Here is a 15,300-nt window from a genome sequence, read left to right on the forward strand (position 1 = left end):
CACAAACAGCGTGACGACCATCACTAACGCAGCTCAGAACCAAGGAAACCGGGCTCAACAAATCAGTAAGTACCCAATTGCTGCAGCAATCCGCCGTGGGATTTGACAACGCATCGTACGCGAGAACGCTACCCGGTCGAATTTTTTCACCCCCGAAAAAGTGGTGGGACATCGAGGCTAACGGCGGCAACCCCCCAACGCAGCATTCAAAATGGCCAACCCCAGAGTCGAGGAGCTCCCGGACGACGAGACCCAGCGCCCTACCGTCGAGGAGCAGGAGGACAGCAGCGATGAGTCCGATGCTGAGGAGGCCGAGGGCAACCTGCCCGCTGGCTCGACCGCTGTAGTCCACTCCCGCAACGAGAAGAAGGCTCGCAAGGCCATCGAGAAGCTGCACCTCACCCGCGTGCCCGGCATCACCCGCGTGACGCTCCGCCGCCCCAAGAACGTACGTGCCGACTACAGGGGAGAGACTTCGAAGCTTGGTGATGAGGGAGAATGGAACGGATGAGCTGATGGGCATGAAACAGATCCTCTTCGTCATCAACAACCCCGAGGTCTACAAGTCTCCCAACAGCAACACTTACATGTGAGTCGCCCCCTTAGTGGTGGCAAACCTTACAGCACATGAGGAAGCTGACAAGCGTGACGCAGTGTGTTCGGTGAGGCCAAGATCGAGGACGTCAACGCCACTGCCCAGCAGGCTGCCGCTCAGCAGCTCGCCGCCGCCGGTGCCGAGGGTGACCACGCCGGCCACAACCACGGCGAGTCCAGCAAGGCCGTCGAGGGTGCCGAGACCAAGAAGGAGGAGGAGGAGGACGATGGCGAGGAGGTGGACGCCGAGGGCCTCGAGGACAAGGACATTGAGCTGGTCATGACCCAAGCCAACGTCAGCCGCAAAAAGGCTATCAAGGCGCTGAAGGAGAACGACAACGACATTGTCAACTCTATCATGGCTTTGAGTATTTAAGCACTGCGCGGCGCCGCGGCTGGGACGTTGTTTTCAAGGAGGCTCATGCAGCATGGGCGGCTTTGTATTTTTCGGCAAGAGCCTCTGGCCTTGCAGGACCATCTTCCTGAAGCAAATAAAGGGATAAATGGCGTCTGCCGGATGCTTAGTGACTTGGACGTGGCTGGGTTTGGGACCAGATACCCCAATATTTGGGATGTTGCCGAGCAGCCTCGCTAATGCGCTCTCATTGCCGTAGTTTGACGACTGAGCTACGATGATGGAAATACTCTTCAGCAGTCTTGCAACGAACATTTAGAGTACACTTGAGCTTTCCAGTGAAAGCTGTAATGCCCCGCGACATACGTGCCTGGCCTGCTCCTCGGCGCGCACGGCGCTTGGCGATCACGACTCTAATCACGTGACTGCGGTGGAGGGCGCTCCCCAGTCGGGCAAGTTCGGCAAAGTCAATCAACGCCCATCAACGACATCCTCTCCTCTCCACGAGACCCCCAGACATCATCAAAATGGCCACGGTAAGCGACACCCTGCCAATTGGCGCGCCCGAGACATAGACATCGCCAGTCAATGGCCCCCCGGAGTCTTCGTCGCTCCGCGCCGCTCCCCCCGCCTTTCCTCGAGAGGCCGTGAGCTAATTTTCTCTCCCTCTCCGAAACAGCGAAGCGCCGCCCTCAAGCTCGACTGGACCAAGGTCACCAGCTCGCTGGGCCTTCGCGGCCAGACGGTCGCCTCCCTGCAGGCCTTCAAGAAGCGCAACGAGGACGCCCGCCGCAAGATCGCCCAGCTGCAGGAGCAGGCCACGACGGTCGACTTCGCGCAGTACCGCTCGACGCTCAAGAACCAGGCCGTCGTCGACGAGATTGAGAAGCGCTTCAAGGCCTTCAAGCCCGTCACATACGACGTCAGCCGCCAGCTCAAGGCCATCGAGGCCTTCGAGGTCGAGGCCGTCAAGAACGCCGAGGCCACCAAGCAGGTCGTCGACCTGGAGCTCAAGGACCTGGCCGCCACGCTGAAGAACATTGAGGAGGCTCGTCCGTTCGAGGACCTCACTGTGGTATGTTGCGCAGGGTGCGAGGTTGTGAGGGGATGGAATGCTGACGCGTTGTTTTGCAGGACGAGGTTGCCGCCGCCGAGAAGTCGATCGACGAGAAGACCACCCAGCTCATCTCCAAGGGCCGCTGGATGGTGCCGGGATACAAGGTCCGTGGACCCAGCGTTCGAGAAACCCGCCGAGACAGTACTGACACACTCTACAGGAGAAGTTTGGCGACCTGGCCATTGTGTAATCGACCCAAGCGTCACGTTACCGGAATTCCCTTTGTGTACTCTAGCATTGTAGATACAAGAACTCGAGGCGGCAGACGTCAGTCTCCGCTATACCCAATCCACCGAAACTTTTCTGTGTGTAGAGACGCTTTGGTTCATAATTTGGTGCAACTAAATGTTTACCATGGTTGGACGCGCATGCGGTGGAAGTGAAGCCGGAGACCCGGCGACACTGGAGGCAGTGTCGGCTCCTGGCGTCCGCGTATATTGCGAGCGGAAAGAACGTAGACAGGCATCTTCAAACAGGATGCAGAGGATTACCACAACTAGTCAGTTTGAAGTGTGATCGATACGCGCGCAGGGCAGCCTAAGCTAACCCTCGGCTGTTTTTTACGCTACGATTGTCTAAACATAACAAGACCGGCGCAGCAGAATACAAGAAAACAAATAGGGGCCGTCAAACTCCTCCAGCAATGCTCATGCCTCGTCGCCTCGACGCCGTCATATAGCCGTCTGTCGCCATGCCTCTCTCTCTCTCTGACCTGGGCCGAGCATTCTATGGCTGCGCATACTGCTTGGTCCACTCCTTTGCCGTGGCGATGGCCGCCTGCTCGTCCTCCTTCCAACTCTTGGCGACGTCGGCGGCGAGAGGGTCGTCAGGGTTGGGGGCGCCGAGAAGAGCCTGGATGGACAGGAGGATAGTCCGGATTTGCAGCGCGGGGGACCAGTTGTCTGTGTGCGCACGTGTCAGCTATGCGCGCGCCCCAGGGAATATCGGGGAGCGGAGAGCGGCGAGACGGACTCTTCAGAACATCGAGGCAGATGCGGCCTAGCTTGTCCACGTTGGGGTGGAAAATCTTGGTCAAGAAGCGGATCTTGGGGGGTGTCATGGGGTAGTCATCGGGGAGGAAGAGCTCGAGCTTGAAGATGCCGCCTGTACAGTGTCAGCGACTGCCCTTCAGACCGTCGCGTGGGGACTCCTCGTTCGCGACGACGGGGCGACCGACCTTCGTAGGGCGACTGGGCGGGCCCGTGAATTTCGACATCAAAGTAGCGGAGGTTATCTTCGTGAGGGACGGCGCTGATTCCGGGGACCCTGCAGGCACGAAGCAAAACCTCGTCAGTCGGGTGGCCAGGCGCCAGGGCTTGCGCGCACCATAAAGAAGGCGGACCGGGAAAGGGTGGGGGTTCAAAGTGCATACGGCTCGGCCATGAGGCGCTCCGTCTCCTTCACGATGCGCTTAGGGAGAGCCATTTCGGCCTGTAATGGTGAAGAGGCCCAATGGACCGCGCAGCCAAGCCGGGCTCGTGGGAGGGAAAGAGGAGCGGCTCAGGGAAAATCCGCTCAGGCGGCAGGCGCTGCGAAGGGGTGCTCGGGGCCAGAGATTGGTGGGGGGGAGACGGCCACGGCGGTCGATCGAGGGGTGATGCGGGCGAGGTTGAAGTCTGCGGCGGCGGCGGTGACGATGGGAATCAAAAGTGGTGACTCTGGGCCGTGGTGGGAGGGTGATGCGGCGCGACCGAAGGTGGGGTTCACCCTTGCGACCGGGCCTGTGGGTGCAAGGCGGGCGGAGGTGGTCGCGGGGCTGATGGAGGCCCTGTGCTACAGCGGCCCAGGGCTCCAGCTTCCATCCTAGGTACTGTACCTCCAGGTGGTGACGGGAGTGTGAGGGGACTGCCCGCCCTGCCCTCCTTGGCACCCTGGAGGTGAGGCGATGCGCGGGCAGTGAGCGCGGCACTGCACGGCAGCGCTGGAGGCACCTTGCCCGGCGGCGAGTGTCCAGTGCCGTCGTGCTGAGTGAGGTCCCCAGGCGTGTTCCAGGCTTCCATTGGGGCTATGATGACAGGGAGCAAGGTCCATCCATGAAGCAGCAGAAGCAAAACCCAATGCGTGGCCGCGAGACCCTACCTACAGGTAAACGTGACGTGCCTACGTAGTTTGCAGCCATTTAAAGACACATGAAAAGAACGAACCATTTTCAGAAGCATCGACATCCGAGGCCATCCCATGACATGTGTGCCCATGGTGTGCCGCTGTCCGGACAGCCACACACCACTGGCACCCGCGAGGTATCATCGCGCCCGGATTCGCGGTGCGGGTACTTCGTACCTGTCCGCCTGACCGCGCCGGTGCAACGCCCACCAGTTCGGGCGCGGGAGTGGCCTGGAGCTATTCGTCACGCCCGCACCTCCACATCTGACCTCACTTCACCACATCAGCCATCTGCGCGCCCGCGACGCCTGTTCCTCATACCCGGCGGCGACTCGATGGCGCCGGAACGACGACACACGGCGCGTTAGCTTCCCGGCCAACAAGGCATCGAGGCTACCGACGCCCGCGGGTTGTCGCCGAGAGCTTCGCCGCCGCCGCCGCCGCCGCCGCGCCTGGCTCAGGACTGCAGCGCATGACCAGGCCGACCATGAGAGCCGTCGCGAGCATCGCGACATACAGCCGCCCATGATGCCGTCCTTTGACCAGCTCACCGACGCGTCCCCCAAGAAGGGCAAGATCATCAAGTCAGCCTACGACAGCGAGAGCTTCGACTCCGACGGCACCATCCACGTCGAGGGGCTCGTCGGCTCAGCCACCATCTCGCCGTCAGGTCGAGATATCGCCCTCGCCTCGTACGCACCCCCTGCCCTTTGGCGCATGATACCAGTGCTGACCGCGAGACCAGCCCCGAGGGCTTGGCCATCATTGACCTGGACTCTCCGTACAACCCGCCGCGCCGCCTCCGCAGCCATGGCATGCCCTGGCTGGTCTGCGATGTGCAGTGGTCTCCATTTGCCATGCGCGACTACTGGGTCGTCTCCACGGCCAACCACCGCGCGCTTGTCTGGAACCTCAACCTGAGGGAGGACTCCAACTCGGGCGCCATCGAGCACTCCCTCCAGGGGCACAGCAGGGCCATTACTGACGTCAACTTCTCCGCTCACCACCCGGACCTGCTGGCGACGTGCTCCGTCGATGGTTATGTTCACTGGTGGGATCTGCGTCGCCCCAGGCAGCCAGTTCTCACCTTTTGCGACTGGTTCGCCGGCGCGACGCAAGTCAAGTTCAACCGCCAGGACCCCCACATCCTGGCCTCTGCTCACGATCGCTGGCTCCACGTCTGGGACGAGCGACGGGCCTGCGAGCCCCTCAAGTCCATCAGCGCGCACACGTCCAAGATCTACGGCATAGACTGGAATCGCACCCGGCCCACCGGCATCGTCACCTGCTCGCTCGACAAGAGCATTAGGTTCTGGGACTATGGCAAGGACGACGACATGCTGGAGCACGTCATTCACACTGACTTCCCCGTGTGGAGAGCTCGCCACACGCCCTTTGGCTGGGGCCTTTTGGCCATGCCGCAAAACGAGCCCGGCGATCTCTACCTATATGACCGGCTGTGGAGTGAGGACTCGCCCTTAGAGGCCACGCCGAAGCCTGTGGCCGTTTTCCCCGGCCACGGCGACCACAAGGCAAAGGAGTTCTTATGGAGAACGCGCGGGGGCATATCCGACGACAACGTCGACCACCGCGAATTCCAGCTGGTGTCATGGGGCACGGACAACGAGCTCCGACTTCACTGCGTCGACCACAACTTGCTGTCTTCGGTTGGTCATGTCAAAGACGGCCCGGCGCGGAAGGGATTGAGCCTGACCCGACAGGGTGCTGCATACAAGACGTTCCGTACGGTTGACGACAGCTCAAACCGAGAGCGGAGAGCGGGAACCATGAAGGGAAGCAGAAGTGGCACCAGCACCCCACACCACAAGCAAAGCGCTCTGACGCTCGGGATGCGCTCCGGCGGTCCCCTGAACCGCCAAATGAAGCCAAGCTGGCGAGGCCCGTCCATGAAGGCCAAAGTTGGCACGAACAAGGGCGTCGATAGGAGTCAAGCGCAGCTTGGCTGGATGAAGGGCATCACCATGACAAAACGTAAGCCCTCCACGGACGGATCGAGGCGGCATGCGTCCAAAGATGCGAGCATGGTAGGGCACAGCTATCCAGACGATGAGTGGGGCCAACCCGATACGATACAAGAGGAACTATTACGCGTGAGCACGCAGATCCCAAAGGTCAAGTGGGAGAACATCGACATGGACAACCTGACGCTCAACGCATCCCTCACCGGGCCATGGGGTGTCGACGGGGAGCCCATATTCATCAAAGTCAAGATCGACATTCCCGGCGACTACCCCAAGGTGAGGGCACCAAAGTTCCTGATCGAGAAGACCTCCTTCATGGCGGAGGAAACGCACAAGAGGATCACGCGAGAAATGCACCAACTGGCAGAGCAGTTCCTGCAAAGAAAACAGAACTGCCTTGAAGTTGCTTTTACGTATCTTCTCGGGGAAGTCGACCTGGAATCCAGCACTACCTTCTTCAAGAACGTGCGAGATCTGGACGACGATCTGGACGGCCTCAGTGACGAGAGCTCAAGCGAAGAGGACGAAGATATTCCGGCGGGCGGCTCCGCTTCCATGTCCCAGGAACTCGTGCCTCACAGTGAGATTGATACGATACTGGCGCCGCCGAGCCGGAACATCATCCCACCGTCGCCACGAACGTGCGGTGCTCGCTTCTCCAACGACGGACGACTCGTTAGCTTCTTCCCGTCAAAGGAAGAAAAGGCTAGAGCCCTGTTCTCGACGTCTGCCGAGCTGTACAGCAAGGAGCGCGCCAAAGGAGAGCCCTTTTTTGCAGGCTTCGGACGTCTCACCTACGACCCGCCGTCGCGTCAGAAATACGCGACAGATGAAGCGTCTGCCACAGACGAACTGTCAGACTCGACGGATTCGGATGTCTCTTCGTCGTCGTCAAGTGACTCCGAGTCAACATCGATACATAAGATGAGCCTGTGGTATAGGCCCAGCGGCAGCAAGACGTGGAGCGTGGACCGCTCGGTCAGGTCCAGCGGTGGCGGCACGGGAGCTGGCACTGGTACAGGCACGGGCACCAGCCGCCGTCGGTTCGGGAGGCCTAGAAACCTCGTAACCATCCACGATCTGCAGGCCGAGCTTCCCTCCAAGAGAGAGTTCGCGGAGGAGTACGCCATATTTGGCGACGGAGCAGCCGTGTGCGACCACAACGCGAGCGTTGCCGAGAAATACGGGTATGACGATCTTGTTGACGTCTGGCGATACCTTGCGCTGTTGCTCAAGAAGGGGATACCTCTAGAGGTGCTGAGTCGCGACCAGCGAAAAGCGTCCATTCTCGTTATAGCGAGAGATGTTGTACGTGAGCACGACAACCTGGTTAGGGATGTGGTTGGAGGCGACCGCGACCTGCTTGGGCGTGTAAAATGGGGTCAGCACCCGTTGGCGAAGGAGTTCATCGCGGATCTCTTTGACCACTTCGAGAAGCTCGCGGACGTGCAGATGCTGGCGATGCTGTCGTGCATCTTTAGCGAACCTTCGAGCGACGACGGGGTCGCCTACATCGAGTCTCGCCTACCAGTGGAGGAAACACCACTGACACTTAAAGCGCCATCCTTCTCGCTCGACTACTTCCCCACGGACGCATCTGCGTGGGGTCTGTACCGAGGGAGCTACAGCAACTCAGCCGCAACGACGCCCGGGGCACTGCACACGCCCCTCCACTACGCTGGATCGCAGGCATCCGACGAGATCAACTGGGGTGTCGAAGGGCCAAACGGGTCCTACTCGTGTGGCGAGACGCCCCCAGCTAAAAAGTCTTTCCTCGGAGAACAAGACCAGCCATCACCAATTTCGAGATCACCAACCAACCGCGGTCTTTTACGTGGCAACACGGGACTGGCATCTGCCTTCGCCGCGGGCTTGCCGCGGTCTTTCACCGGCGGGAGCTCGTCGTCGCCTCCCAACCAGCCCAAAAAGAAGCCTAGCCCGGCGGAATACATCCTGAACAGCCTCGCTCCCAGCACCGGAAACACAACGCAAGGCAGCGGGTCCGCCATGGCGGACTCGGCGGGCGCACGGACTTCGGTATCCGATGACGACTACCGCAAGGATGACATGCTGGCCCTGGTTCCGATCAATGTGTCGGTGATACTTGAGGACCAATCCATGTTTGACGATGATGGGTGGCTCTCGACGCCACTGTTGGACGTGAACAAGGCCAACACGTTTGCCAACTACCGGTATGCGTATGCTGAGATGCTTCAGATGTGGGGCCAGCCGCTGGCGCGGCTCGAGATCATGAAGTTCAACGTCCTCAAGGAGCATCCAGCGGCTGGGGCAGTCGACGGCAGTTTTCATGAATCGACGACCTTGCACGAGAGCGCAAGCGGGACGGGGGGGCATCACAAGACGGGCTCGTCGCCTATTGTCATGGGGAAGAAGGACCAGCTGCTGACGCTGCTCGCGTCTGGACGAGGGCTCGACGTTACAGGCATCTGCAGGGTCCACGAGACACAGCTGGAGCCGGCACGGTACACGTCATCGGTGCCAAAGATTGGCGGCGCCGTGGGCACGTGCGACCGGTGTCATCGGACGCAGACGCAGCTGCAGTGCGTGTACTGCCTGGAGCCGGTGGACGCGCTGTTCCCGGCTTGCCTGTCGTGCGGCTGCGCCAGCCACGAGTCGTGCTTGGCCGAGTGGCACGCCGCGGGCGAGACGATGTGCCCGGCGGGCGACGAGTGCCCGTGCGTCGAAGAGGCCTCGAGCGGGCACGTCGAGTCGTGGGCGGCGCTGCAGGGCGCGATGCTCAAGGGGATGGGCAAGGCCCCGGCGCTATCGATGCTGCCGGCGGCGGCCATAGGGCTCAGCGACGACGAGGACGACGATCGAGGCAAGCCGGGAGGGTGGGAGCGCGTGGAGAAGAACGTGCCAAGCAGGATGCAGGGGGTGGGCACGGGGGCGCTGTCCCCGGCGACGCTCAGCTTCGGCAGGCTGAAGAAGTCTGCAGGGACGTGGTCGCGGGCGTCGAGCGTGCGGAAGGCGGCGACGACAACGACGAGCAAGAGGGGCGGCGGGTGAGTGGAGGAGTAATACGAGTGAGAAGTGGAGGTGGGCGACTGTGCCTACAAGTGTATAATGTCTTGTACGTGTGATTGTGGACGGAGTCTTGCGGGTTTCCATGTTGTGGTTTATACATCATTTATATACCTATGTAGTGAGTGGGTGGGTGGATGGCATGGGGGCATCAATGCCCTGTATACCAGCGCGTAAGGATAATGGTAAAGCTCCCCTCGGGTCTCAAATACAAGATGATGGAGAAGAAGAAGACACCTTCCAACGTACCATGAGGAAGGGGGGCCGTTCAAGTATAGGCCTGTATATGTACCTCCGGAGCCGGCTGCCTGTCTACCTGTTCCTCTCTTTTCTGGGCCTGTCCCCAAGCTAGCACCCCACCCCTCCCCCTTTCACTTCTTGATTTGGTTGAGCAGGGGACGGCCCTCGTCCAGGCGCGTCAGGTTCTCGAGGATCAGGCCGGCGATGCGGTCGATGATGCCGGTCGACTGCCAGGCGACGTGCGGGGTGATGAAGACGTTGGGGGCGGTCCACAGCGGGTGGTCGGCGGGCAGGGGCTCCGGGTCGGTGACGTCGAGGGCGGCGCCGCGAAGGGAGCCGTCGCGCAGGGCGTCGACGAGGGCGAGGGAATCGACGATGGGGCCGCGGGCGATGTTGCACAGGAACGGCGGGGGGCGGCGCATCGCCTTCTGTCCCGTGGTGCTCTCGCTACCGGTGGCGGCGGCGGCGGCGGCGGCGGTAGTGGTCGCCGAATCGACGCCAGCAACGCCAGCGGCAACGTCGCGCATGAGGTCAAACTCGCGGCGGCCGACGAGCCCGCGGGTCGAGTCGGAGAGGGGCACGGCGAGGACGAGCAGGTCGACGCCGAGGCGGAGCATGTCGGCGAGTGCGGCGGCGGGGTCGTCCTCGCCGTGGAACCAGCGCGAGGGGATGACGCCGTCCGGGTCGCCGGTGCCGGGGACGGCGTAGGAGCCCGGGTCGAGGCGGCGCGAGGCGGGCGTGGGGCGCGGGCGGCGCGTGTAGGCGACGACGTCCATGCCGAGGGCGCGGCCGAGCTGTGCGCAGTGGCGGCCGATGGCGCCGTAGCCGAAGACGGCCCTTTTTTTTTGTTGCCGCGAGAGTTAGCTAGATGCCATGCGGGGCGCAGGCGAGTGATGAGGGAGACGATCGATGGTGATGTGATGATGATGAGGGCGCGAGAGAGAGTGTGTGAGGGGGAGGGGAAGAGAGCACTTACATGCGCCGGCCCATGGAGTCGGTGACGGGGTGGTCGGCGACGCGGGCGGACCAGTGCCTCTGCAACTGCTGCTGCTTGTAGACGTCAAAGTGGTGCTCCGAGGCGAGCCAGGAGGCGATGACCCATTCGGCGATCTGGGGGCTGTTGTTGTTGTTGTTGGCAGTCAGCACAGCCATCCATATATCCGTCTATCCGTGCGTCCATTCCATCCGTCTCATACACATATATACAATGTATACTGTACGTACGGTCCGGTACAAGTATCACGTAGTATAGCCAGGACCCCCTCCCCCCGCGGGAGAGAGAGAGAGAGAGAGAGAAAGAGAGGCCGGGACAGGTACGTGAACATGAAAATCAAGACGGAAAAAGGGGGGGGGGGAGAACTCACGCGTGGCAGCCGCTCCCCGAGCAAAACACGACCCGGGGGTCCCGATACTTGTCATGCCCGACCCAGCGGTCCGAGCCGGCCGAGATGAGCTGCACGAAGCGCACGTCGGGGATGGCGGCGGCGGCGGCGGGCGGGTAGGCGCACAGCATGGTGACGCCGTCGAGGACCTCGGGCGGCAGCGTGTCGGCGCTGGCCAGGTCGCTGCGCAGGGGGTCGAAGCCCGCAATCTCCCACCGCACCGACAGCTGCGGGAAGCGCGCCGCCAGCGCGTCGAGGAAGCCCGGGGGCGGCGGCTGCGGGACGTGGATGAGGAGCTTGTCGCGGGCGGTGATGTTGCCGCCGGTGCTGCCCGTGGCCGCTGCTGGTGCTGCTGGTGCTGCTCCGCCTCCTCCGTCTGTGTCCGTCACTGGGCCGGCCATGGTGGTGTTGGTGTTGAAGGTGGTGGTGGTGATGATGGTGCGTGACTGCTGGGGCGACGGACAAGTCCACGACAACGACGATGCCGACAACGCTTGCGAGGAACGGCGAAAAAAAGGTCGTGACAAGCCGCGGAGGCGCCGGCGCTGAGGGTGGTGATGGTGCGGGCTGGCGAATTGGTTTCCCTGTCGCGACGCGAGCGCCTGAAAACAAGAAGATGACGATGACAATGATTCCACGAGACTGGCGGCGGCGTCAAAAGGCGTGGTGCTTGTCGAGGAGGGTGAGGAAGAGGAGGTGCTGGCGGTGCAGCTGAAGCGTAGCGTCGTTCGCTTGTTGGAGTTGATGGAGGCGGCGGAGACGCGATATCGGGGGCCGAGGTACGTCGGCCAGAGGGGAAGACGAAGAGACGCGCGGATGGTGCAGCGCGCGACTCTTCTGCTGCTCTGGAGGCTCATGGCCCACCACCACGCAAACGACTGGCTTATGTATACAGTATACACTTGATAAACGTGACAATGGTGTGTATACGTACGTGGAAGTGAAACTTGGAACATTGACGAGAGTGAGTGTAAGTAAGTAACTAGTGACATGTCCCGATTAGTAGTTACTTGCTCCACGACGCAAGCCCGCCAGGTCGTCAACCCGCCCTTTTTTGCCATTTTTGCCTCTCCCACTCATTCAAAGAGAGGGAGGGACATGAGCCACAACGCACCAACTACGTTACTACGCTGTAAAGCTCCGAGGCACACTCACTCACTTTTTCACTCACTCACACACAGGATTCTTTGAGAAAAAAAAAAGGACAATTGCCCCGAGTGAGACAAAAATGGCAATCGACGTTTTTTTCCTCATCTTGCATCTCCCCCCCCTCCCTCCCCGGATGCAGACATGCTGTGCTCCCCCACCAGCAACACCTTTATTCGTACTTGTAGTACTCGTCGTCTCCCCCCCATGCTTCGTCGTACAACATGACAAGAACTCCCCCAAGCGAATGAGACCGGGCGAATTGCGGCCAGGAAGGCACCGCAAACAAAAAGCAAAAAGGCGTGTTCAAACCTCTCTCCTCTTCTCCTTTCGACCCCCTCTTCCACCCCGCCCCCCCAGCAATGAACGGATCCCGATCGGATCCTTGGATGTGCGGAGGTGGGGACGGAGTGATGAGGGGCGCGCCTTGGCCCTGACGAAATATGGGGTCCGGCAGACGCCCTGCCCCATGCAGCTAATTACCTTTTACGCTTCTGCCGGCCCTCTTGCGCTGCGTGCGATGCCATCGTACACCCCCGACTTATACGGCGAGAGCTTGGCCGGAACACACGAGGTGCCAGAGAGGAGCAGCAAAGGCCCCGAGGGGGATTTGGATTCGATATACGCTTTCTATGCTTAGGCTTCTGTTCAAAAGACAAAGTACCGTTGCTTTCCTCTGTCGACGAGTAGAGATAGCAATGCAGCGAGCCATCCGTCTCACTCCCACGACACACGCGCGTCCCTCGTACTGTATTCACTCGATGGGCGCCTCTCGCGTTTCAGCATACACGCGTCTACCTCCTGTCTACCTCCCTGATATCTCGCGTTGGCGGCCTACGGCGCCGCCCCGTTCGACACGCCTCGTCCCCGACGTTGCCGCCACTGCCTTCGCCGAGGCGTCGTCGCCGCCGGTCCATTTCCCGGCGCCGACGCCGATGCCCCGTCCTCGACGTCGCCGAAACCCTCCCACCGCAGTGAAAACGTCAGTATTCGCTCCACGATGATCCACCGCATCCTGTTCTCCGCTGTGTCCTTGTGCCCGCCCTTGCCCGGGTCTGGGTCTTCCGACGTCGACCATGGCCGTATGCGCCTCCAGTCGTCCCCGTTCGCCTGTCCTTGTGCCCATGCTGCTGAGTCTGATGCCGCTGATGGAGATGCTGGTGCTGATGCTGAAGAAGAACAAGATGATGATGCTGATGCTGGCGGCGGCCAACGCTCTGCCTGCGCCCCCGGATGCTGATGCCACCCCATCCCCCTTGGCCTCTCCCCCCCGCCGCCGCCGCCACCGTCCCCGTATCGCCCATCCACAAACACCACTTTAGACACCATGGTCGGTCGGCCCCGGTTCAGCTCCCGGCAGTCGGGCTTGCCGCACCGTCCGTGGCGCAGTACCGCCTTGGTCTCGGGCTCGTCCAAGTCCAGGCTCGCCATCTCCACCACTCCATCGTCCACCCAGTAGCGGAATTGGCGCGCCGTCCTGCGCGCCCTCACCTCCGCCGGCACGCTCCTGTCGATGGCCACCGGCCCCAGCTCCCACGAGCGGTCCACCTCGCCGACCTTGACGATCCACAGGTCCTCGAGGTTAGGGAACCACAGCCGATCGAAGGCAACCCGGCCAACGACGGCCCCGGCCTGGGATCCGTCCTCCCCATGCTCCGCCTGCCCTTGACCCATGTGCTGCTGGAGTGAAAATTGCGGGCTGTGATTGTTGTTGCTGTCGCTGTTGTTGTTGTTGTTGTTGTAGCACGCCGCCAGGTACGCCGAGTACAGAGGCAGCCCGTCGACGCGCCCGTCATCCGGGAAGCAGTCCCAAAAGGCCAGCCGACGCACGCGCGGGGCCAGCGCCTCGAGGGCCCGCGCCCTGCCTTCCTTATGGTCTGAGATGCTCGCATCGCAGACGATGATGTCGCGCGAAAAGTCCACGTGCGAGCCCCGGCCGGCCGGCTCGTACCCGTGCCGTGACTCGGCCCGCGCCTCGGCATTGAGCTGCGTCACGGCCGGCAGCGGATACGCCCCCGCCCGGTGCACGAGGTCGTCGAGAATCACCACGCGGGGTTCCGTTGCGCAGGCCCATATCTTGAGGCGTAGCTCCGCCGGCAGCAGCGCGAACTTGGAGTGCAGCTCTGGCTCAGACGCCGGCTCGGCCTTGGCTGTGCGGCCCGGCAGCCTTGTCGTCGTCGTCGTCGTCGTCGTCACTGTCGGTGTAAGCGGGCGCTCCGCCGTCAAAGCCATGGCCGTCCACGACTACCCAAGGGGGTGAGACGGCGCGTGATGGCGGACCAAGAGCACACCGGGACAAGTGGAGGGGGGTTGGTACTAGGTGAAGAACAAAGTGGCGGCCATCAGCGCCCTTTAAACCAGGGGCGGCCATTCGACGGCGGACAACGACGTCGCCAACAACGACAGACAGCATCGACGAAAGCAGCGCGCGGTGCGGTGACTGAGACACCACCCACGCTACCGGGACTCAAGCCATCAAGACCTGGCTTCCCCGTTCGGCGTGGCCCGTTCCAGCCTGGCTGGGTGCCCCCGCCAGCTTCGTCATCGCCGTGTGCGTCGCGACCGTCTCGCTCGCCGCCGAATGGGAAAAATCGGGTTGCGTGGAGAGAAGCCATCGTCGGCCCCAGCCGTCGTCAACCACCCACCCCAGTCAGCCGGCCAGGGATCCGTCCACCTCACCGACCGTCTGTTCGAGGGCGGCGGCTAGCTGCAGCTCGCGTAGCCTCTGATCACTTGTACCCCCCCGGTCCGCCCAATGGCGACCCTTCCCACCGGCCGTCCATGTGACGGAACCTGGTCATTGTCTCAGGCACCTGACGTGGGGAGCCGCATATCCCAACCCAAGGGAACGAACCCACCACTGCGCAGCTCCCGTTCTGGCCCGTCGTCACCAAACACCATCTGCCGCCAAGTCCGTGGTACTAGCCACTATGGATGACATGGCGCCATGTCGGGGGTGCCATGTCACCGCCTCGCTCTTGACGACCTGCCGCCATGGCCCAAACGAGTCGCATCTTGCTTTTTCCACGACGCCCAGCTTGCCCGCAATGGCGATGATCTGGATGCATCAGTCCCGTCTCGTCACGGCCCCTTGCCCACGGCATGTGCTCGCTGCTGCTGTAGGACATGACGGTGTCTGTGTGTGCGAAGGTATTGTCAAGTAAGATGTCTGTCCCCTGCCTGATCCGTCGCCTGCATGGGTCGCACCCGTTTACCTGCGTGCTGCCCACGAGCCAATGCCCTGCGTCGATCGCCAAACATGCCCCCTTTTGAATCAGGTAAAGTCCACCATCTCGGATCCGATACGCCGGTCGCGACCACGGGACGATGCGGCCC

General features: G+C 61.8%; 6 protein-coding genes across 6 annotated transcripts; 3 read left to right on the forward strand and 3 right to left on the reverse strand.

Moving 5' to 3' along the window:
* The first annotated feature begins 12 nt into the window (after window positions 1–12).
* On the forward strand, window positions 13–1,103 carry EGD2_1 (GAL4 enhancer protein). The gene is made up of 3 exons (XM_047991508.1): window positions 13–448; window positions 531–589; window positions 655–1,103. Exons 1-3 carry the CDS (start codon window positions 212–214, stop codon window positions 968–970), a joined length of 612 nt encoding a protein of 203 aa, XP_047847520.1. The 5' UTR covers window positions 13–211; the 3' UTR covers window positions 971–1,103.
* A 334-nt stretch (window positions 1,104–1,437) lies between these two features.
* On the forward strand, window positions 1,438–2,575 carry EGD2_2 (GAL4 enhancer protein). The gene is made up of 4 exons (XM_047991509.1): window positions 1,438–1,485; window positions 1,629–2,024; window positions 2,084–2,170; window positions 2,227–2,575. The coding sequence occupies exons 1-4, from the start codon at window positions 1,477–1,479 to the stop codon at window positions 2,254–2,256; spliced, it is 522 nt and encodes a 173-aa protein (XP_047847521.1). The 5' UTR covers window positions 1,438–1,476; the 3' UTR covers window positions 2,257–2,575.
* Window positions 2,576–2,577: 2 nt separating this feature from the next.
* On the reverse strand, window positions 2,578–3,943 carry UBC35 (E2 ubiquitin-conjugating enzyme). The gene is made up of 4 exons (XM_047991510.1): window positions 3,439–3,943; window positions 3,244–3,332; window positions 3,039–3,170; window positions 2,578–2,968 (listed from the first exon to the last, which is right to left on the reverse strand). Exons 1-4 carry the CDS (start codon window positions 3,489–3,491, stop codon window positions 2,793–2,795), a joined length of 450 nt encoding a protein of 149 aa, XP_047847522.1. The 5' UTR covers window positions 3,492–3,943; the 3' UTR covers window positions 2,578–2,792.
* Window positions 3,944–4,424: 481 nt separating this feature from the next.
* Window positions 4,425–9,420, forward strand: JDV02_009821 (uncharacterized protein). The gene is made up of 2 exons (XM_047991511.1): window positions 4,425–4,861; window positions 4,915–9,420. The coding sequence occupies exons 1-2, from the start codon at window positions 4,695–4,697 to the stop codon at window positions 9,179–9,181; spliced, it is 4,434 nt and encodes a 1,477-aa protein (XP_047847523.1). The 5' UTR covers window positions 4,425–4,694; the 3' UTR covers window positions 9,182–9,420.
* Window positions 9,271–11,779, reverse strand: JDV02_009822 (uncharacterized protein). The gene is made up of 3 exons (XM_047991512.1): window positions 10,801–11,779; window positions 10,413–10,553; window positions 9,271–10,273 (listed from the first exon to the last, which is right to left on the reverse strand). The coding sequence occupies exons 1-3, from the start codon at window positions 11,772–11,774 to the stop codon at window positions 9,568–9,570; spliced, it is 1,821 nt and encodes a 606-aa protein (XP_047847524.1). The 5' UTR covers window positions 11,775–11,779; the 3' UTR covers window positions 9,271–9,567.
* A 1,019-nt stretch (window positions 11,780–12,798) lies between these two features.
* On the reverse strand, window positions 12,799–14,196 carry JDV02_009823 (uncharacterized protein; the record flags this gene model as incomplete). The annotated part of the gene is made up of 1 exon (XM_047991513.1): window positions 12,799–14,196. The coding sequence occupies one exon, from the start codon at window positions 14,194–14,196 to the stop codon at window positions 12,799–12,801; it is 1,398 nt and encodes a 465-aa protein (XP_047847525.1).
* Between the last annotated feature and the right edge of the window lie 1,104 nt (window positions 14,197–15,300).

This window comes from Purpureocillium takamizusanense, chromosome 10, assembly GCF_022605165.1.
Source record: "Purpureocillium takamizusanense chromosome 10, complete sequence".
In the NCBI taxonomy this organism is placed as follows: domain Eukaryota; kingdom Fungi; phylum Ascomycota; class Sordariomycetes; order Hypocreales; family Ophiocordycipitaceae; genus Purpureocillium; species Purpureocillium takamizusanense.

What these genes read in the sequence shown, in the direction of transcription:
- EGD2_1 (XM_047991508.1), top strand. Translation starts at nt 212, where the DNA reads ATGGCCAACCCCAGAGTCGAGGAGCTCCCGGACGACGAGACCCAGCGC. An exon ending in CGCTCCGCCGCCCCAAGAAC is followed by an intron (nt 449 to 530) that starts GTACGTGCCGAC and finishes GGCATGAAACAG; the next exon opens with ATCCTCTTCGTCATCAACAA. An exon ending in CCCAACAGCAACACTTACAT is followed by an intron (nt 590 to 654) that starts GTGAGTCGCCCC and finishes AGCGTGACGCAG; the next exon opens with TGTGTTCGGTGAGGCCAAGA.
- EGD2_2 (XM_047991509.1), top strand. An exon ending in CGTTCGAGGACCTCACTGTG is followed by an intron (nt 2,025 to 2,083) that starts GTATGTTGCGCA and finishes GTTGTTTTGCAG; the next exon opens with GACGAGGTTGCCGCCGCCGA. An exon ending in GGATGGTGCCGGGATACAAG is followed by an intron (nt 2,171 to 2,226) that starts GTCCGTGGACCC and finishes CACACTCTACAG; the next exon opens with GAGAAGTTTGGCGACCTGGC.
- UBC35 (XM_047991510.1), bottom strand. Translation starts at nt 3,491, where the DNA reads ATGGCTCTCCCTAAGCGCATCGTGAAGGAGACGGAGCGCCTCATGGCC. An exon ending in GAGCGCCTCATGGCCGAGCC is followed by an intron (nt 3,333 to 3,438) that starts GTATGCACTTTG and finishes TCGTGCCTGCAG; the next exon opens with GGTCCCCGGAATCAGCGCCG. An exon ending in CTGCCTCGATGTTCTGAAGA is followed by an intron (nt 2,969 to 3,038) that starts GTCCGTCTCGCC and finishes GTGCGCACACAG; the next exon opens with ACAACTGGTCCCCCGCGCTG.
- JDV02_009821 (XM_047991511.1), top strand. Translation starts at nt 4,695, where the DNA reads ATGATGCCGTCCTTTGACCAGCTCACCGACGCGTCCCCCAAGAAGGGC. An exon ending in CGAGATATCGCCCTCGCCTC is followed by an intron (nt 4,862 to 4,914) that starts GTACGCACCCCC and finishes CCGCGAGACCAG; the next exon opens with CCCCGAGGGCTTGGCCATCA.
- JDV02_009822 (XM_047991512.1), bottom strand. Translation starts at nt 11,774, where the DNA reads ATGTTCCAAGTTTCACTTCCACGTACGTATACACACCATTGTCACGTT. An exon ending in TCGGGGAGCGGCTGCCACGC is followed by an intron (nt 10,554 to 10,800) that starts GTGAGTTCTCCC and finishes CAACAACAACAG; the next exon opens with CCCCCAGATCGCCGAATGGG. An exon ending in GACTCCATGGGCCGGCGCAT is followed by an intron (nt 10,274 to 10,412) that starts GTAAGTGCTCTC and finishes ACAAAAAAAAAG; the next exon opens with GGCCGTCTTCGGCTACGGCG.